Source organism: Hirundo rustica, chromosome 6, assembly GCF_015227805.2.
Source record: "Hirundo rustica isolate bHirRus1 chromosome 6, bHirRus1.pri.v3, whole genome shotgun sequence".
NCBI lineage: Eukaryota > Metazoa > Chordata > Aves > Passeriformes > Hirundinidae > Hirundo > Hirundo rustica.
The window spans coordinates 28,965,518-28,986,891 of record NC_053455.1 but is presented as its reverse complement, the minus strand read 5'-3'; the positions used below and the strand labels follow the sequence as shown (position 1 = coordinate 28,986,891).

Sequence of the window (21,374 nt, the reverse complement as noted above, 5' to 3'; positions counted from 1 at the left end):
CGGGCTCGGACAAGGCCCCGCCGCTCCCACAAGGCGCCGCGGGCCGCCTTCGCCGCGCGATTCCGGGCGGGGCGTTCCCCGCGCCCGTAGCAACCGGAGCGTTCGCGGTATCCACGGCGCCATGGTGAGTGCTGCGGCCCGGCGGCGGGGCTCGCAGCCGTGCCCGGGCCGGCGGTGGCGGTGAGGGGCGGCGCGGAGCTCCCCGCGGGCCGGGCCCCGCCGAGCAGCCCGGCCTCGGCCAGAGCCGTCCGGGCGGCAGCGCGGGGCTTGGGGCGGCGGCTGAGGCGGGGGACGGTGGCCTGGTGCTGAGCCCCGGGAAAGGGGGATTTCGGGAACGAGCGAGGGAAGGGGGGACTCGCTAACTCACGAAACTCGGTTAGTACGTGGTTTTAAGGCGGCAGTATCGGCGATCACTACGGCGATTAGCTTGGTATCCGTTGCTGTGCAATTCCGATTTCATCTGTTTAAAGTACAAATAAATGTCTGCAAATAAAGGCGAAGTGTCGCTGTTTTGCTTTTTCCTGGCGGTCTAAATTCTGTAAACGCTGTATGTCCAACTGCCATGTTTTTGGGGAGGTGGGGAAATACATCTTTTGTTACAACTATTACTAGTACAGGTGTGGTTATTTTTCCCCTTCCGAGATTCTGTTTCTTGTTCCTGCCATGTTGATGGTGACTCTTCAGGGTGACCACTGGTCACTTGGCATTTTGACTATTTTAAGTATTGTGACTTTCTTTAGTCTAAATACCTGTAGAAAATTGTTCAATAAGCAGGTAGAAGAACCTTGCAGATAAGCTTCTTGGAGGAAGTTTCCCTTAAGTAACCTCCCGTGGCAGAAGATACTCTGATTTACCTACAGAAATTTCAAGTGCACCTCAAAGAAAACGAAGTCCCTGATATGTGCTCCAGATAAACTGCTATGTTTATGTCCGTGTTTTCATCAAATCGACAGAGATAAGGCAACAGAGGTTAGGGAAAAAAAGCTGCTCCTTGTGCTCACATAGATCAGTAGCTTTAAAGTCTAGACTGTTTTTAGGCATGACTTTGAAACAGCAGCAGTTGCTGGTCTTATAAATGCATTTCTGCCTTCAACATGAGTGACTGAGATCATGTGCCCAAGTGCTGTGGTGATTAACTGCCATCATTATGAAAAAGGCAATGAAGTTTCTGGCCAAAAAAACCCAATTAACTGGAAGCCAGCTGGTTTTGCCTGCACACTGGTAGGTGTTAATTGGCTTGAGTGAGGCTGTTGTAGTGGGAACTTAGGGATGTGATCTTCTGAACCAGAGGAGGTCATGCAGATGTTCACCTCTGGCAGACACTGGGGAGCTACTGCTGTGGCTCAAGTTTGCAAACCATCTCCAATGGGGCTTAGAGCTAGCTCTCACTCAGTACAGACCAGATTGAAATGAATGCCTGTCAGTGGGCAGAAACAGCTGGAACATCTGAGGATGTCTAAATGGAGGTGCATGTTGATGTTTGAGATGCACGCTCAGGCTCTGCTGTGAGGTGGAAAAGTAAGAGCTAGTGACAACAGAAAGGTGGTCAGTGGGGCAGTCCTTAAAAAGCCTTAAAAAGCAGCTCTCATGTTTTTCCAAACTGGGTAATACATGTTTTTGCATCACATGGTGTAACTCAATGCAAAACAATTGGAAAGAAAATCCCAAATATATATAATCCAGATTGCTCTTGAGTTTTGGCAAGATGTACTTAATTTTCTTCAGTGAATTTTAGGAGGCTGTATAATTTTCTGGTCACAGACTTGCTTTCAGACAGGAGGTTGCTAATGCACAACAGAAAGTGTGAGGGTTTAAGAGCATTAGACCACAGTTTTCAATGCAGTGACTTCTTATGCCTTTGAATTGAATTTCACCACAAAAGCTGATAAGCAGTGTGCCATGGGGCAGAGAGCAAGAGCAGGAGGATAATGTCCTGACATTAAGCCCGTTGTTTACTTCTGAAAATGCAGCAAAATACCCCAGAATACAGAATTACAGGATACTGGAGTGCTCCAACTTCTTTGACTTGGCTGACCCAAGATAGTACAGGAGAGTGGTATAGGGGGAGCAAACAAGCAGGATGGGAAGAGAGAAGGGAGAGGAAGCAGATTTGCAGTGAACAAGCCACTTTAAAAAATTCTATGAATATTCACTTAAGTTTGTTTCACTTCTAGGCAAAAGCAACGACCATCAAAGAAGCTCTAGCCAGATGGGTAAGTACTACAACAGTGTCTAGAGGCATGGGGTTTGACTGTATTCAGCTAATTTTCTTTTTCAAACATTGTAAGAAATATGTTTGCTTGAAACATCTGCTTTAAGAAGTTTCACAAAGTAAAATGATGATTACTGTTGTTGTTGTGTAGTACATTCTGTTGTATTTTTTGTATGTTCCTGTTAAATTGATACAACTGGTAAAGATCAGTCTGTTTTGCTCTCCTGCCTTGTTCTGCTGAATATGCATTGGCCTGAAGCCACAAAGAGATTCAAGGTTGGGGATGTATTATGTTTTAATTATGCTCCATTCACTTTACCCAAGTGCAGTCCTTCCCACAGAATAAACAAGTATGAAATTCTCATTGTAATGAGTTCAGTGAAACTTCTACATTCTTTTGACATATGGTCCCACATATTGTGCAAAGCTTAACTCAGAATGAGTTTCTTGGGTTTTTTTCCTTCTTAAAGTACTCTGTTAATACAGAAACTCATTTGTCTGGTGGTGGCTGACCTGGTCTTCCAGAAAGCTGTGTGTTGGCAAGGATGGGGATATAATTTCAAATGATGATGTAGGATGCTCTAGGGTCAGGTTCACTGTCCAGTAAAACCAGTGAGAATCTTTCCCTAGTCTCTAAATTTTAGATGTGCTGTTGGGTGTACATACACTTCCCTGCTAATTCTGGCCAGCTGCTAGAGCAAGGATTTATAAATGTTTTGGATGTGATAGCGTAGGCAGGTACACTTGAAAGCCAGAAGCTTGAAGGGACTAGCCTGTAACTGAAGATTACTTCCATTTTGAGTTTTATCATTATTTAGTACTTTCAGTATTTCAGGGGTTTTTCAGTTATGCTGGTATATCCCGCAAACTTCTCTCCTGCTCTCCTAGTAAGAACTAGAATGCAACAACGTGCAGACATTAGCATTGGCAGGGGTATGAACTTAAAAAAGTTTGTTTTTCCTCCTCCTCTCTTTCTGCCTTCAGCTCCATGTTTCCTATTACAGATTTATTTTTCATTTGCTCCTCTTTCACATCTTAGATGAATTCAGCCTGCGTCAATGAGTTTCCATTAGGCATAAAGTGCTGATTTTGCTTTTCTGTTGAAGTTATTGGGGATGGGTCTAAATCTTCCTTTTACTCTTCCTAATCTGGGTCCATGTGATTTGTACAATTGCATTTGGTGTTGTGCTGCATTCCGAATGTTTTTCTTCCCTTTGGCATAAAGGTTTACATTTACCTATGCCCTACAGTCAGGGTGACATTAGTTAAACCAAAGCAACTTGAAATCAAAGCAGCTTCAACTTGGCAAATATGTAACCTGTTCTTGAAAAAACATCTGTTCTGCCTATACTTTCTCTGTGGCATATTTGTGGTGGTGCAGCTGCTTACAGAAGTACTTGGCAATCAGGATGAATTTTCTTCCTGCAGGTGCTCGCTGCTGGCCCAGTCTGTGTAGGAAGGTCTCTCCCTTTCATGTTTTTAAGGAAAAATGTATTTTTATTTGTTGGTATAAGCTGATAGGTTACAAACTGAGTGTAAATACAAATAGACAGAGTAGTGTTCATAGAAAAGAAAATGGAAGTTTCACATTGGTATGGTTATTTAGTTTGAACATGCATCAGGATATTCCAGCAAAACATCTGATGTGCTTATTTGCTAAATCACTAATTTTGAGTAAAAATACTGTCACACTGAATTTGGACAGAAACTGGAATATAAGCAAGTGTACAAGACAACATGATTAAAAAAAAAATTAAATTAAATTTTCTGAAGTATTTTGCGTGCATAAGAGGAAAAGTAATGTTATCAAAACCTGACGTTCTGCTGTGGGATACTAAAAGACTTATGGGATATGATTAATTTAATTACAAAGTAGCCAAATAAACTGGGACACAGTCAGCTATCTCTCTTTTCAGTAGATGCATGAAATGGAGGAGAAAACAAGAGTCCTTGTTTCGAAAGTGCTGAGATTTCTCCTTAGTTAATGGACCTCCAGTCCTTGCACTGAGCGCTGAGTGAACTGACAAAATGCTCCCTTTGTGCTGTCAGGGAGGCAGCTGTCAAAACTGCTGCTACTCTCTAAATAGATACTTGTTCCAAGTGTTTAGTCAATAATTGCCATCACTTCAGAATTTTAAAAGCTTTAATAGACCACAGTTTTTAATAAACCTAAATACCAACGTTACATCCATTTTTCCAATGCTCTGAATTATCAGCCTAGGTTGTAAATAGGAAATCTGTCTTTTCTGTATTCTCTAAAGCATGACCTCTTCCCCCACTCCTTCTTAATGGCTACATAGAATGGGTTTTTTTTTAGATTCTTAACACTGTGAATCTGTTGAGGTTCTCCCCCAAAACACACACCCCTGTGTTCAGTTTGTGTTGTGAGCCAGACAGGAGTTCTGAGATTTCTGGGTGAAGTGGGAAAGAGACTTTTCTGTGAGAACTTTTAAATCTGCTCCTGCTGTAGACTGGCCCTTGCTGAGGTTTCTGTATGTCAGTCTCCATGGAAATACCTTAATTCAGAATTTTAGCCTTCTATCTATTCTCCATTCTTTATGGCAGACGACTCCTTCATTAAATTGCTCGAGCATTACACAACTTTTAAAAATCAGCATATGTAATGTAAGTTATTTTGATATCTTAAAAATAAGCTAGCCTTACCCTTTTTATACTATATCAGCAGGAATCTTGATGACAGCACTCAAAATGCTTTCTCTTTCCAGTGGTATATGGGAATTACTTCTATAGTAATCACTTTTAGAGTAATTCTTTTAGTATAGTAGTTTTTGGTAATTGTATGTAGCAGTGAGTCTCTTCCTCACCTTCTCTTTTCTTTAGGAAGAGAAAAGTGGCCAGAAGGCTTCAGAGGCAAAGGAAGTGAAACTGTATGGGCAGGTTCCTCCTGTGGAAAAGATGGATGGAGCTCTCTCTGCTCTTGTTAACTGCGAGTAAGTTCAATGAAAAACATGTTGGAAACAAAATATTCTCCTCTCTTCATTTCAGTTTTTGTGCTGTCCACTGCAAATATGTGTTTACTCTGTTTAAGTGTGGCCCTCAAAGCAGCAGCTTTCTCTTCCTTTTTTCTTAACTGAGCTTCTCTTTCTGCACACAGTTGCCCTTTTTGATTCAAAGACTTAACTCAGAAGGTGTTACAGTAGATTCTGTATCAATGTTTGTCCCCAGAAAAATCATAGACTGTTTATCAGTATATAATTACAGATATGTGTTTGGAGTCTATCAGCTAAATGGCAAATTTATGATCCACTCCAAAATTCATGAAGAAAAGAGGTGATTTCGGCAGGACTTTCAGAAAGATATTATAGTAATTTTAGAAATAAACATCCATGCATTTGATAAGGCTGGGCATCAAAAGATAATTCAGTATGTCATGTAAGTAACTCATGGTACTTTCCCAGAAGCTAAATCAAGTTGAAGAAATCTTAATAGTTTGAGGCTATTTAGAGTCTGTTTACACATCCAGTTAGTTAGTTTACACATCACATATAATGAGACAAGAACAATGTAATTATTGCTAATGCAGTGGTGTTGGGACATGGAACTCTTCCAATGTAGTGATCTCTTATGTACTATGCATTGATTATTCTTGCTTTTAAAGGAAACTATCGCTGTCTACAAACTGCATTGATAGAATCGCCAACTTGAACAACCTAAGTAAGTGACAAGCCAGCTGTCCATTGTGTTTGTTTTCTAGTTCCCTGATTAGGATATATGCCATCATTTGTTACACGTGTCCAGCTTTAATTATACCTGTTATTATCCTTTTTTATTTCCTCCTTGTAGAACATTACAAGTGACCTTTAAAATGACCAGTCTTACTGGAGAGTGCATGCTGAGCAGCAGTGGTGTATTGCAGCAGGTATCCCTGCACTAGCCCTGACAGTTGTCTCACAGTGCAACAATCAAAAAATTCCATTCAGTAAGCACTTCAGTACCCTCTCGTGGGCCTTGCTGTGCTAGTCAACACCTAATCAGTTCTAGAGTGATGTCATGACCGTTTTCCACACTCCTGATGGTGACAGCCTGCAGTTCAACAACTCTGCAAATGCTTTATTGGTTGCAGTGAGGTTGGAGTGTTGTAGACCTGGATGGAAAAATGTCATTCCACTTTGCAGAGGATTGGATATACTTGGTTTCGTTTGTTCATACTTTATAAATGGATGCCACCTGTCTAGAAGTTGAGTTTCTCTTTCTTGGACAGCTGTCTTCAAAACTCTTGGGTTACTGACTTTGGAACAGAAGTCTTAATGGTCTGTCCTTAAGGCTTTGACTGTTGCATGAGGCTGGCAAAGAGCTGCAGGTTTTGAAGTGGAGCTTCCAGGCTTTTCTGTTCGTACTAAAATGCCAGCTGGATAGATAATGAACCTGGAATTTCATCCTTTCCAGCTGCACACCGAGAGATCAGTCAAAGAGCTTGATGAACTTATTTCTTTACATAATAAGCTCAGACTTCAAAATATTTGGAAATGCTAGTCAGGGAAAAATATTCCAGTAGTCTTTCCAAATAACTGTTCTGTAATACTTCAACTGAATAACTATAATGAGAAAAAACAGTTAGGCAGTTATGCATAGAAGTGAAACCGATGACATTTTCTAGTGGGATGAAGCATTAAAAGCCTTTAAAGCATCTTAAATATTTATATTAATGTAGATTCAAAACATCCAGTCTATGCCAAGTATTTGATGCTAAAGCCAGACAAACTAGAACTAAGTTGAATGTCTCATCAAGCATCTGTAAGGCAGCTTTATATGCTGCCTCAGTATAGAAACCAAATCTGCTGCCTTAAAGTAAGATCAGAACCACCTTTGCCTGGAGAAAAAGGGATATGAATTATGTAAGATCAAAAGAAGCAAGTCAGCAATTAGAGTTCAGGTGCAAGGTGAAATAATAATTTTTGTTCAGCATTAATCAAAACTGAATTTCAACTAGGTAACCTACACATGAGCAGCTTTGTATTCATGAGTGTATTTCTGAATTTTCCCCTGCATCAATTCCTGCTGAGCTGTTTAGGTCAGGAGGTTTTGTTTCTGTTGGGTCATTCTTCTTTAAGGCAGCCTCTTCAGAGTGCAGTTTGTAGGCAGAATGTGGCATTTTACCTGACTTACAGCATCTTCTTATTTAAAAAAAAAAAAAAAAAAAGGCAACAAAACTGTTTATTAACAAGTTGGGTTTTTTGAAATTTATTACAGAAAATTTGAGGATTCTGTCTTTGGGAAGAAATAACATAAAGAACTTGAATGGATTGGTAAGTGCTTTTTAGTATCAATTCTTCACTAACAGAATATGAGGTAATTCCCCTGTGTTCATACAAGTCTTTGCTGAATTCAATAAAATTAAATTAATAAAAGACTAGGCACTAACCTTTTATATTCTCCTTTTGCTGTCATCTGTTCTCCCTCTTATACATTGCTTCTGAATTTTCAGATAATATTTCACTTTTTTTGTTCAAATTCTCTTAATGTTTGGAAATTTTGCTACCTTAATTTACTACAGAGAAGAATTTTAGAAAGAGAGATTTTGTCTTTAATAAAGATGATCAGAACTTCTATTTGAAAACTGCTGTCTATCTGTAAAGCCATTTAAATTCCACTGACTTTACGTGAATATAATTCCTACAGACTTTTTGCATGCAGAATTTTCTACCTGAAGATACTTAGGCTGTGCTTCTTTAATACAAATATTGGCAGTCCTGTAAACACACACTTCTGAGAGTCAATCCCTTTTGTGTTAACTGGCACCTGAAGCAGTATGGCTCTAGAGTTGATGGCGGCAGGACTGAGTCTATCTAGTAGGGGAAAACTGGTTGAGAAAAAAAATTGGATCGGTTTTGTTACATTTGAATTCAGGCCAGAAGAATACCATTTCCAATCAGTATTTTTTAAACAAATACATAAATTATTTTCTTTCTCAAGAGATACTGTTTCTCCTCAAAGCTGTTCTCACCTTCAGAGATGCCATATCTCTTAAATGTGAAATGCAGAGTTAGTGTGTAATGACTGGTTAAAAAAAAAAAAAAAATCTCCTTTGAGGGAATTATGGATATGATTTCTGGCCAGCAGATTAAAACATACCAGAATATACCAGAATGAATAATGCTCTCACACTGTATAACATGCCTTCCTAAGCAGTTGCTTGCATTGCACAAGTAGGCAGATTTGTCTAAGCTGCCCCTATGCCTTAAGAAGTACTCCATTGTTTTATTCTAATATATCAATTTCTCTCCTCCTTACATATATTTGTATATATAACTTTGCCTTTTAATTCCCATGAGCATTTGCCATGCCTAATAATTAGGGACCTGCTTAAAAGGGAAGGAGGACCAATATACTTTAGTATTTTCTTACATGAGGTGACCTGTAGAAGGTGAAGAAAGAGTATGAATAATAAGGAAGATGTACTTCTGCTTACCTGAGTAGTCCTGTCATTTTCCAGGAGGCAGTTGCTGAAACTTTAGAGGAGCTGTGGATCTCATACAACTTAATTGAGAAGCTGAGGGGTATCCGTGTGATGAAGAAACTGAAGGTTCTTTATATGTCAAATAATTTGGTGAAAGACTGGGGTAAGCCATACATCTCCAGTCCGTAGAGACTTCTGTAGTATGGTGAATGCATGAGTTAAATCACCAAGTGAAAGATAGTGCTGTATCTCATGGAGCTTTGATTCTAACTGATAAGCCTGCAGGCGTGTGCAAAATCCCTGAACATCCACTCATGCAAGAGAGCAAAAATAGTTAGAATATTGAATTTAACTTCTAAGTCCAATGAAGTTCATGCTTTGAATCATCTTTCTCCAACCTCTTTTAAAACACATCTCTGTTCTTTAACCTGATACTAATCAGAGCCCAAGCAGACCCTCTGCTGTTTTATCCCATGCTCTTTATGTTTGCACTGAGTGTGAAGGAATGTGTGGTGCAGATGTACTTTCCACATTCCACAATCTGGTTGGTGTTTTCACCTTTGTGGTTGCAGCAGAGTTTGTGAGACTGGCAGAGCTGCCAGTACTAGAGGAGCTGGTGTTTGTAGGAAATCCACTACAAGAGAAATTTGCCGCTGATCAGAGCAGTTGGATTGAAGAAGCAACCAAACGGGTACCCAAGCTGAAAAAGCTGGATGGTGAGTTTGGGGCAAGAGGCAATTGGGGTGAGTTAAAAGCTTAGTATAAAGACAGCCACGGGGAAATTAAACATAACCTCAGAGGTTAATTTGCATGCCCTTGAAATGAATATTCTTCTTTCCTCTTCAGAGTTATTCAGAAGTAGTTACTGACAATCTGGCCACGGTGTTTGATGGATTTTGGAGTGTTAAATCTAAGTGGTCTTGCAATCTACAGCTGGGCATTATTCTGTAGTCACCCAAGTTTTATTAAATGCCAAGTTTTATTAAATTAGGGAATGGAAAGATTTAGCATTAAATAAGTTATCAAGGCTTTCATCTGCCAAGTTGAATTACAGCAACAAAAGAGGTGACATGAGAGAATGGAGATAGACAGGGATATGCTCTGGTTCACTTTTGATGCAAGGGCAAATTTTCAAAACTGCATGCAAATTTCCTAAATGCCTGAATATCCCCCTCCATTACTGCAGTAAGCCTCAATTTGTGAGCTGTACTCTCCTATTTAAGACACTGGTATGTAAAGATATTCAACTGTTTTGTGACTAAAAATTAGGTAATTTTGAAATCTATTTTTAAATACATTAATTCCTGTCAATGGAGATGTTAGCTGTTCACTGTTCTCCCCTGTTCACTAAAGCCATGAAAGGGAGAGCAGGAGTGGTAACACATAGAGTCAGAATAACAGCAGGGAAGGGAAGAGTGGAGGCATGTCAACAAGAGGAGACAGCTTCACTACAGGGAGCAGGGGTGGGAAATCTCTTACCAGATTCTATCTAAAACCAGATCAACCGCAGTAAAAAAAAATATTAGAAAGTGGAAGCCTGATGAGAGAATTGCACTGCTAGGAAGAATGGCCTGCAGTGGTCCATTTGCTGTTGTAGTAGGAAAAGTTTTGAGTGTAAAACAAAAAACAGAATAGGGCACATATTTGTGGGCAAAAAGTGCCCTTGGTAATATAAGGCTAGACTTAATAACCATACTAAAACTTGGGCATTTATGTCCTGGAAAAGGCAGCACAAAGTAGGGGCCCCACAAGAGAAGGGAGATGTCCTGATTGGTTGCTAGCAGTTGAACTGACTTGGTGCATCTCCCAAAGACCAAGTGAGGCTGATCTTTGCAGACCATGCCTTAGTACCTTTTTATTCCCTGTTACCCAAGAAGTTGGAAAAACATCCAACAGAGGAGCTCATCAGTTGAAGGCTTTTCTAATTAAGACCAGTTGAGGTATGTAGAAGTTCATGTTGGTTAGAAACAGGCAGGAAATACAATCCTCAACTCTTTCCAGCAGGATGGATAAGCTTTCAGGTAGATCACAATTAACTATGTCTTCCTCACCTTTTCCTCTTCTTTTTTTTTTTTACTACTAGGTACCTTAGTTGTTAAAGGAGAAGAGGAAGAAGGAGCAGAAGGAGCAGAAGAAGCAGAAGGAGCAGAAGGAGGAAACTGATGACACTTTCTTGTTGGGTATTAAATTATTAAAGTAACTTCAGATAGCTTGGCACATAAACTTTTATAAAAGTATTTGTTTTGAAGAAAATCTTTGGGCAGTTTTAAAAGACCAGCTTATCTCTACAGTCTCTCACCCAAAGAGTCAGTTACCAAAAATTGCTCACACTGGTTTTGTCAAGCTTACGACACTTTCTGTAGAGACTAGTGGAGCTGAGTTTACCTGCTGTTTGGCTAGCAAGAGATCTTTATTTAAATTAATACACAGCTATGTTTAATTCCTGATTAGTGGTGCTTGTTCACTCTTGGGTTATAAAAGAACTGTTTTAGCTTATTTGGTGCTGCTGGCCAACATTGAATTGGAAACTCTCAGGCCAAAAGAGTGATGTTGTGGTTTAGAGACACCTGACAAGCTTTGTTGTGTTTAATTTTGTCATGGGACTTTCTTAATATTTTTCATATGTGAGTTTGCCTTTTCATTCCTTGAAGTGTTATGCCAAACAGGCCCAGTAGCTGCAGACATACGCACAAAAAGGTATTGGTCTGATTGATGAGCGCTTGTTCCTGGCCTTAAGTCTGGAAATGGGCTTCTCACATTGGAACTCTAGTGCATAGCTTAGAAGGTCATGTATAATTTATATATTTATTTATTTTTAAGAGGCAGTGGGAATTCTTTGCATGGTTTCAGTAAGACTAAAATCCCTGCTAACTTTGGGTTTTATCTCTTACTAAGAAATGGCTTAGATTGGAATATGTGGCCTATTAGTCTACAGCTTGTTTCTGGCTTTGGATTGGGTCACTGGTGGACATAATCCTTCTCAGCTCTCGAATCTTCCTATAATTAGGGAGGCTGTTAGTAACAGAGAAACTAACAGCAACCAGAAGACCTGGGCTTGAGGACAGAAAATTTTTGATTTTGGGGATACTTATTTTTTGTGAAAGCACAGGTATAAGTAGTGAGAGAAAGTATATATAGTGGGGATGGTGAGATGAGATGAGATGATGAGATGAGATGAGATGAGATGAGATGAGATGAGATGAGATGAGGAGATGAGATGATTGAGATGAGATGAGATGAGATGAGATGAGATGAGATGAGATGAGATGAGATGAGATGAGATGATGGGAAGTGGGCATTGGTAGAAAAAGTATTGAAGAGGTACTGAATGTGCTATATTGCAGGGTAACCAGTTTTAGTAAAGCCCCCTTATGTGGCTATTTCTAGTGAAAAGCATTAAACAACCATGAAGACATACCTGATTGCACTGTGGGATGCCAATAGTGTGGGTTTTTTTCTCTTTGAAGAATAGATGGAGTCACCTGAGTAGATTTTTCTGCAGTTCCTTTTTGGTTTTTTTAACAAGCTTTTCTTCTAATTTGTGCTAGCATCTTTTTTTAAATTGAGGTGTCAACAAGTCTATCTCCTGGTTCCAGCCCAGGCATAGAAGGGATGGGGGCAGAATACCACTCTTAGTTATTTTGTTCATGAAGGTGTGGCAGGAGTTGAAATTTTGGAAGTCAGGTTCAGAGATAAAATGGTAGAATTGGTCCAGGCAACAATGGTACTGATCTCAAGCTACAGGTATAATTGCAGTAGGCAATTCTCTTTAATCAGTTTCTAAGTGAACACTGTGAAGTAAATGATTAGAAGACAATCACAGTTGAGGGTCAATATATTGCTACTTATCTGTGATTATTAGAGGAATTTTAAAGCATTCTGATTTAAGTTGGCATTCGCTGAAGAGGTTTGAGTTTGATTTGGATCCATTACTAAAAGTAAGGTCAAGAGCACAATGGCAAGAACTCACCCAGCACAAACTACTTCCAGGCAGCTGTTCTCTTTACCAGATAATACTTTCTTAGTTAGCTAGTTCACTGCATTTAGACAACTTCATGTTTGCTTGTTATTTCTTTAGAAGTATTCTCCTAGCTTTATTATGAGTAAAGGCAGCATTGGCCAAGAAGGACCATGGAGGAGTGTCTACAGTCAGCAGACTTTTCACACATCTTTTGAAGCCAAGCCACTCTGTTCACTTGCAGCCAAGCACTCTTGGCAAGGTGGGTGTGCCTGGGCAGTACAGAGCCCGTGGCACACTTAGGCCCTGCTGGCTCCATCTGCTGTGCCCTTGATGACTGTAGCTAAAGTGTGGCTCTTGTGAGCCAGAGCTTGACTGACTCAAAACCTGCCTTCCGAATGTTCCCAACAAGCAGAAATGCCAAATTTGTCTCTGTGTTTGGAGATATTTTCAGAACAGACCACGTGGTGCTCTTCTCTTAGTGCCTGGCCACAAAGAAAAGCGCTTGAAGCTGTGGACCTGGTCTCTCCCAGGTATGGCTGGGTTAGCTCCACACGACTGTGACAGGAGGAATAGGGAGCCATGAGCACAGTGCAATGCCAGGTAATCCTGCTGATTGATTCTTTAAATATGGCCTAAATCTGTACATTTCTGAAGGTTATGTTAGGTACAGCAAATCCTCTACACTTTGGCTGTATTGGAGCATTCCGAGAGCGGAATAGAGATGCAGTGTTCTGACTGTTGTAATGATTGAAGTGAAACACACATCCATTGGCAACTTGTGAGGGATAAGAGCAGCTCCTGGCTCTTGCAAGTGATCAGTAGAGGCTGCACCTATGAGAATCAGTCCAAAACTATTGTAGGTGGTGGTAGAGCTGGGTGGACTGTGTGGCCCACTGGCATTGATGCTTTCAACAGACAAAATGTCACAAATTCTCTAGATATTTTCTTTGGGGGCTACATCATAAATACTAACAAAAAAGGGAAAAAAATCATTCTTGAAGGAAGGGAGCATCCAGTCTTAGCATATAATTTAAAACCCTATGTGTCAGTCTCACTGAAACAATACAGTAAGAAAAGAACTGACTGTGGCTTTTGTCAGGAGATGCTTTGTCTCAAAGCTGGTAGCTTCACTTTACCTTGCTTTGCCTAATGAGTCGTGATAACTCTCAAGAACAAAACAATCCCCCCCCCCGCCCCCAAACTTTTTCTCCTCCAAAGTTTCCCTAAATTTTTAAATTTGCACTTTAAAATTAGGCACTGGATGTGGCGGAAGACATAGAGGGGTGGTAGAATTAAAACAGCTGGTTTGCATATTGATGGTGCTACACAATATTATGTATAAGATGACAGGGATACCTGGGCCTGTGCACCCACAGGGACATGGGAGTGAGATGCTGGGAGGGCTGGCTTTCATTTGTACACTCTGCTGTTCCCTATCACACCACCCCCAGTGAAGTAGTAAGTGCACTATTATTCATGGATGAAAAGAGCACCCATGTAAAATGTGCAAGCCATGTGGAATTCTGCTTTTCCCAGTGAAGTTACAGAGGACTAGCACTCACTTTATTCCTTAGAGAAATATCCTAAAATTAAATTAGTGATAGGAACTAGCTAGGTTTTTTGCTTGCTTGTTGGCACACTCACCTGTCTTCAAAGAGCTGACTGATGTATGCAGTGATTATTGAGAACTGCTGGAAAAATGACAGAAGAGACCTGAGAACCAGCAGATGACTCAGGTTACACTAGAAGTAGGCTCATCTAGAAAAACTTGCAAGCAAGAGAGCACTTTTAACATCCCTTTGGCAATCTTTCGTATACAGTAATTTTGTAGCATGGAAAACTGTTATATTTGCTGTGTTTAAATTATTTAGGCCTATGTTTATAAATGTTATTCTGTGAAACTTGTTCAAAAATAATATAACCATATTTTATATAAATGTCTTTGGCTGATGTGTAATGGAAGAGTTCAGCTTGTGAAGAGTATTTGGAAACTAAATTTTCTCATTAAACTTTCCTAGCTGCTCGGGAAGCAATGTATTTATAGTATGATAGTATGTAAATGCTGTTCCTTATTATTGCCTCTCTATTTTAGAATAGGAAATAACGTAAGGCTTTAAACATGCTGATATATTGTGATTGTTGTCATCTGGTACATAAATATTTTTCACTTTTAAGACACTGGTTGTCAAAATTTGTTCTTAGAGAAAAGTCTATGACTGCTATACGTGGAAAAAAATCCATGCAAGTTAGAGAAATGGCTGGTCTTTCTTCAGCACAGAATTACTAATTCACTTTGAATTTAAATTCTCTTAGCAGTAATATACAATCAGTTCCATTAAACCCAGACAGGGGAAGGCTAACTGATTCATAAGCTTCTCTAATAGAAACTTCAGCCTTCAGTAGACCATGTCACTGAAACATAATTTCAAAACTCTGATCTAAAGAAAACTCTGATCTAAAGAAAACTCTTCCTACCCCACAGCAGTTGGTCTCAATGACGAGCAGCATCCTACAATGATGGTTGCAATGCTATTTAGAAAACACAGAGGGAATTACTGCAGAACTCCTCACAGTACCACTAACTCAAAGCTTACTGATCACTAAAATGCTTTATAAGGTTTCTTTCAGTAGCTGAAATGACTTCCAGAAGCTTGGGCAGATCCAGCAGTTAAAAAAAGATAGAACCCAAATTGCTCAAAATGTGTGGGTTTTTTGATTGTCCAAGGTTTGCACAGCCTCAGATTTAGTGCAAAGTACTAAACTTCAGCACTTTTGCCAGCTGGCTTTGACAGGGACGCAAATGCATGACTTAAAGCCTTGTAGTCCTGATCCATTATCTCAAGTGAAGGCCTTGGTGTTCCCTGTCTCTTCACACACCAAGCAAAGTACTTTTTTCTCCAAACGCTGTTGCTGATCAACTGCCACAGGCACAGGACTAAACTAAAGCAAGGACTTCTGAGCTGAAAAAATGAGTGTTTTCATGTCTTGGGCTGAGTCTTTCTCCTGCCAGCTTTGCCAAAACTATTGAAAGGAAGAGGTCAGCATAAATTAAGAGGCGTGCTGCCTTAGATCCTAAGTGCAATCTCATAGGAGACCAGTCAGCGACTGATACCTATTTCTGCCATCTGCTCTATGTAGCATTTGTAGCTTTTAAAGATATCATGCCCAGAGGTGTGAGAACACCTCTGTAGCCTAGTTAACTAAAAGGTAAAATACCAAAACAGAAGGAAGATGTTCTAAAGATAGATGGGAAGTGTATTTAATATCCACAGCAAGAGATCCAACTGCTGCCAGAAGAAACAAAATAAGTGCTGTGTAACAAAACCTGTAAATCCAGCCCTTACAGATTCAGGTAACAGGTAAATGCCTTTAAGACAGTATTCACTACAAGTTTTTTCAAACTTTGTCACCGAAAAGTGTGATACAATATAATCTACAACTGAAGCCATCCCAGAACTCACATCTGATGCAGGCCCGTCAGGTACTGAGTTACTCCCTGATGTCTTTGCCTTGCCTGTGGTCTTGATAGTTGTTTCAGGTAGTGTCAGAATCCCACTGGCCTTATTTCCAGCACAGCAGACCTAGAACTATTCCCCAGGAATTCCTAGCACACTGTCAAGGTTGTTTCTGTCTTTGTGGGAGGGTGCTCAGCCTGGAGTGGGACACACATCCCACCAACACTTCTGTAGAGCAGCGGAGCTGCAGACTTCTCTGGTCTCCTACAGCCACACGTGCCACTTTCTTGGATGTAAGACATAAAACACAGTGCAGGCTTGTGCCTCAGGAGAGGTGAGGAACAGCCTCAGGGAGAAAACAGCTGAGAATGAAGGGCAGACCGGCCAGAAGGACTCGGGACAGCCTCCTGTGCATCACAGCCTGCACAAACCCCTGGCCACACATCAAAAAACTCAGCTAAGAAACTATTTTTTAAACCTCATTTAATAAAAGGCTTTTTAGATATATAGAGGATATTAAGTAAATAAGTTACATAGTACATTACAATCACATCCGCAAGATTTCCTTTAGTGTATTAATATTTTATAAAAAAAGCACACAAAAAATAAATTCAGTCCAGTCTATCACAACTGTACAGCAACAGGTAAATATATTTATATATGTACATTTTAAACATGTAACAGTCTTTTAAAAGGTGCCCTAGGCAGCAGACACACAAAAGGAAGTGTCTGCTCACTTGTTAAAATAAAAGTAATATACTTTATTATAAAGCATTTATTCAGTAATTACAAAGGCTGACTGCTCCTGTACAGTACACCAAAGCTTTGACTACAAATTTAAAAACAAAACATAAAAAGAATGAACACAAAAAAGGTTTATATCAAATCTGAACTACAAGGGGGAAAAATACATGTGGAGAAGCTGCAGGAAACCTTTTTAAAATACACAATTACATTTCTATAAAAATATACGTTGTAGTCTAATCTGGAGAAGTTAAGGGTTTTTTCAGGCTCGGCTGTCAGTGTAATCTTAGTCTCGGAAAGAAAGATCCTTAGACAGCTTGGGATTCAAAGTTTGTGTCTTCCAAACATATGACACAGGAGAGGAGGAGGGAAAGTAAAGCAGCTGAACCCAAGTGACGAATTTACATAGAAACTCACTCCCCCAGAAATCAAACACGATTTGTAGACTCACTTCTCTGTCTCTTTAAAGCTTTATCAACTTCCAGACATACATCAGAAGAGAAAGCAGGGAGAAGGTTTGTGTGGGAAAATGTGTATTAGAGTAAGGTTTCTGGTAAGCACTGGACTAAATGTGCCATTGTATGAAAGCAGACAAGACTCCTATGGCTATAGTCCTTCCTACTCCCATTTCTTTAAAATACAGTATGTATCTGTAGGAACCTTCTAGTCTGCTGCCTGGAAGAGAATTAAGAAGTGTGTTGTAACTGCTGAGAGTGAGAAAGATCAGTTTATGATTTAAGAAACACTTTTTCTGAAAAGTGTTCACTTTAATCTAAGCTTGTTGCAATGATGAAAATGACCAAAAGCCTCAGTTTGATAAATCAGAGAGTATTTTTAGTTAATTTGGACTTTGTCTACAATGGGTTTAACAGATGAGTTACCTTTAAACTTTTGAATTTCTATCTTTGCCCTGCCTTTAAGCAGCTACATCCCTACCTGTTTCTAGCCAGCAAAATGCCATGTCCTGCACAGCTGAGTGAAATTCAGTAGGCCTTCAATTTACAGAGCCAAGTTCTTTCTGATACCATCACCTGTACCAGTAAAAGAACAAACATCAAATAAATTAAAATGCAGAGTGGTTCTTGCAGCTAGACTGCAAAACACCTGCAGCTACATCAGATATGCATCACAAGTGCATGCATCTATGTAGTTATTACATACACACACAGTCTTACAAAACTCAGATGCTATCCCATGCAGATCACAAACCTGAAAGATTGAATCTATCCGTAAAGGGTGGGCAGAAGCACGGGCAGAAGTACATGATCAGGGCAAATGTGACCTGTCACTGCATCTCTGTGATGTCATCAAGATTCAAGTAGGTAATGATTTGAAATACAGCCATCTGACTATGGGCTATATGACCACCTGAAGCCTGATCTTGCACTGTAAAAGGCGAATCTATTAGTACACATTTACAGAATTTCCTTCTATAAATATTTGTTCCCATACAAAAGAACTAAAGCGAAGAGACACCTTGTTCAAATTAATGACTTTCTACTGCCTGTTTCCTAAATCAGCAACAAGCCCTTACACTAAATGAGGATCAATCAACAGGCCTTTAAATGATGGAAAATAATGAGCATGGAGTTTTAAAACAGACATATCAACAGAACATGGACAAGAATTTTGTTTGTTTGGGGTGGGTTTTTTTAAATCTTAACTACTATAACAAAATTAACACTGTGCTGCAGTAAAGAGCCACTCAAATTATTTTTCCCCCACAAAGAGTAGGAACTTAACTCATTTCAGATTAGATAAATTCCATTTAAATGCTTTGTCCACAGAAATTGGGGGTTGGTTGCTTAGGTTTTAGTTTTGTTCTTTTTTTAAAAAACAATTCTCTGCCAACTTTTGCTAGTAGGCAAGCTCTAATTCAAAAGCAGGATCAATTCCAAACTCCTACTGTAAGCCAGTGGGTAGAAAGCTTGGTTTGCTTATTTGTCTTTTAAGATGACACTTGGAGGAGCTGTTCCTCTTACTACCAAGCCAGAAAAGAAGTCTTCTGGTGGCTACTAGCAATTTGGAAGTGTGCTCAGAAACATACTCATTCCAACTTGGTGCCACTCACTTGGCACATTTACTTGATTGATTGTGGTCAGCCCTGCTAACCTACAGCTGTTACAGACATTATCCTCAGAAAAAAGCCCTTTTCTGATTTTCTTCCAGTGACAGACTCTGTCCAGTTTTCCTGTTCTGTTCTACTTATACTGCAGTGGGGTGAGAGAGAACCACCAGTACTGGAATCAGCATGTAATACACACAACATTTTTATGTAAGTAAAGAAAACCTGATTTATTCTAATCAGCACCTCAAGGGCTTGTCCTTGACAAGAGGAAAATTATGTCCGTTTCCTAAAATAGGGAGAATCAGTGAAAGATCTGACCTTTGGAAGACTGTAATGCTTGCAGTTGCTTCACCTACTGTTTCCCCTGACACAGGGTGCTAAAGCTTCTATTCTCTCCAAGGGCCCAAAGATTAATGGCAGACAAGCACTTTCTCCAATTTATAAAATGAAAAAGATAAAAATCAACACTTAAATCCTTAAGAGGAAGACTGATTTGCTTAAGCTTCTTTTTAAAGCAGCAGCTTTTAGTTCTTTGCAGTTTTTTGAATGATTTTAACAGTTTGTGATGTGCCATGTGCTTCTTGGTTAGTCAACAAGATCCGTTCAATGCAGGAACATGGAACGGTCATCTAAATGCTGAAAGGAACTCCAGATTTGATAGGAATGAAAAATACAATCTTGACAGAAAATTGAACACTTACAGGTGAAAGTGTCAACTTTGCCAAGAGTGCAGTCCTTAATGACGTTCCCCCTGATTTTGTAAAAGTAGTAACTGTTTCTGCTATTCAGAAAGAACATTCTATGCAAAAACATAGGTATGTCCAAAAAACCACAATACACAGCCTCCCAAACAGAAGAGTGAAGCCATCATGGTTGCATAAAACTACAGGGCAAGAAGACTGGATGGAGGGAGGGAGACGGGCAGCTGGGTGCAGGATGGCACCGGCTGGCCATGAACCACAAGTGACTCTCTGCATCCTTACCAATAATGACAAATGTGGGCTATAAAGATGTACTGAACAACCCTGTGCAAAGCTAACATCTGTCACCTGGGCCACCTCCTCTTAACTGCTTTTACAGCAGCTTTTGGTGGCTAGACTTTTTGGGCTCCTAGCTTGTGACAGTTCTGAAGGAAGAGTGAGCCTTTCAGCAAAGAGTGTAGCTCGTAACAGGACAAGCCAGCAGGCAGCAGTGCTCAGCCACTGGTGTGCAAAGAGGTGACAAGCTTCTCCTGTACATACTGTCTGACAGCAACTGTCTGGGAAACTACGGCCCCGCCATAAAAGCTTGATGATGGCAATTTCAGAGTAAATGAGGGCTGCTGCAAGATAGAAGAGGGTATTGAGAGGTAAAAGCATTCAAAGAGGGATCACTGCTGGAGATGAGAGTCCATTCCACCCATTTCTGAGGTGCACACAGTCCAGCACACAAGAAGATCTGGGTTCGTTTTCACTAAATAAACTTGCTCCCATTTATGTAAATTCAAACCCAGGCGTTTTCATTTCAAATTGCACTTGTGAAGCCCAGACTCCCTGAAGTTAATCGAAGGCTGACTATTTTGTTTTCCAAGACGAGACAACCTACAAGGCCTGTGGCTACTCTAATCCCACATGATATTTTTATATCCATTGCTACATTCTTAATGCCATAAGATAATCAACCTCAGGCTTCTGCTTGAAAAATAAAACTTACTCTCAAAAGGAAGAAGAGTGTCTTGCTCATTGCATTTTTCATTTCTGTGAAACAGAGGTAAAAAGTGCACACTGTCTTTCCACAAAACTTCTTGTCTGCCTGAATAACTGCTCAGAAAAAGACAGGAAAGCATAAAAGGAAGAAGAACTTGCTGAGAAAGGAAACAACTACAAATCACCAGTGTCACAGTAACTGGATACACTTAGCTCAGAGTAGAGCTTCTTTTTCTTGCTCCAGTCTGGAAACCTTTAAATCCAAGAGTCCCATTACCACGATTCCCGACAAGAACAAAAAGGAAGGTCTGACTGACCTGAGAGAACTTACTTCCACTGCAGGTGACATTGTTCTATTATGTACCTCAGATATCATTATAAATAGAATACAAATCTTATTAGTCTTAAAAAAAAAAAAAATCCAAGTTGAAACAAATCTTGTTATCCACCATTCAGTACTGGCAAGGTGAACTGGAACATGTGGCATGAGGAAATGGCAGCACTGAAACCAAAACCTGATGGTTCAGGTAAGAAAAGTGCAAGCAAAAAAAAGTGAGACCACCGAGAGGGAGGTGGGGTCCAGCCTTGCTACTCCCTCCACTCCTGGTCTGCTGCTATATTTCTCCGTCTTCATCCGAGCTGGCGCTGCTGCTGGCGCTGCTGCCGCTCCCGCTGTCGCTGCTCTCCTCCTGCCGGGCCTGGCTGCGGGCTGCCGCCGCCGCCGCCTCCTTCTCCTGCTGCCTCAGCGCCGCCGCCTTCTTCTCCTGCTCCGCGTGGCTCTTCATGTGAGCACTGCGGCTCTTCACCTTGTAGAACACCCTGAGGAAGGCA

General features: G+C 40.3%; 2 protein-coding genes across 8 annotated transcripts in view; one reads left to right on the top strand and one right to left on the bottom strand.

The window, feature by feature from the left end:
* The first annotated feature begins 44 nt into the window (after positions 1-44).
* Positions 45-14,763, top strand: DNAL1 (dynein axonemal light chain 1). Of its 3 annotated transcripts, none has more exons than XM_040068555.2 (8): positions 45-124; positions 2,175-2,213; positions 5,054-5,163; positions 5,832-5,887; positions 7,424-7,479; positions 8,667-8,793; positions 9,203-9,346; positions 10,714-14,763. In XM_040068555.2, exons 1-8 carry the CDS (start codon positions 122-124, stop codon positions 10,791-10,793), a joined length of 615 nt encoding a protein of 204 aa, XP_039924489.1. In that variant the 5' UTR covers positions 45-121; the 3' UTR covers positions 10,794-14,763. The 3 variants fall into 3 exon arrangements, with proteins under 3 accessions (XP_039924489.1, XP_039924491.1, XP_039924490.1); XM_040068557.1 differs by having other exon boundaries at positions 9,257-9,346; positions 10,714-14,736; XM_040068556.1 differs by having other exon boundaries at positions 9,206-9,346; positions 10,714-14,736.
* Positions 14,764-16,574: 1,811 nt separating this feature from the next.
* The window catches only part of MIDEAS (mitotic deacetylase associated SANT domain protein), a 53,762-nt gene continuing 48,962 nt past the window's right edge, over positions 16,575-21,374 (bottom strand). For all 5 annotated transcript variants that reach the window (XM_040067149.2, XM_040067151.2, XM_040067152.2 and 2 more), the window contains exon 13: positions 16,575-21,362. In XM_040067149.2, coding sequence (XP_039923083.1) covers positions 21,158-21,362 — 205 coding nt within the window. In that variant the 3' untranslated portion in view covers positions 16,575-21,157. The remainder of the gene's footprint in view (positions 21,363-21,374) is intronic.

Coding starts and splice junctions, on each gene's coding strand:
- DNAL1 (XM_040068555.2), top strand. Junction 5,164..5,831: donor TCTGCTCTTGTTAACTGCGA/GTAAGTTCAATG, acceptor TTGCTTTTAAAG/GAAACTATCGCTGTCTACAA. Junction 8,794..9,202: donor TAATTTGGTGAAAGACTGGG/GTAAGCCATACA, acceptor TTGTGGTTGCAG/CAGAGTTTGTGAGACTGGCA.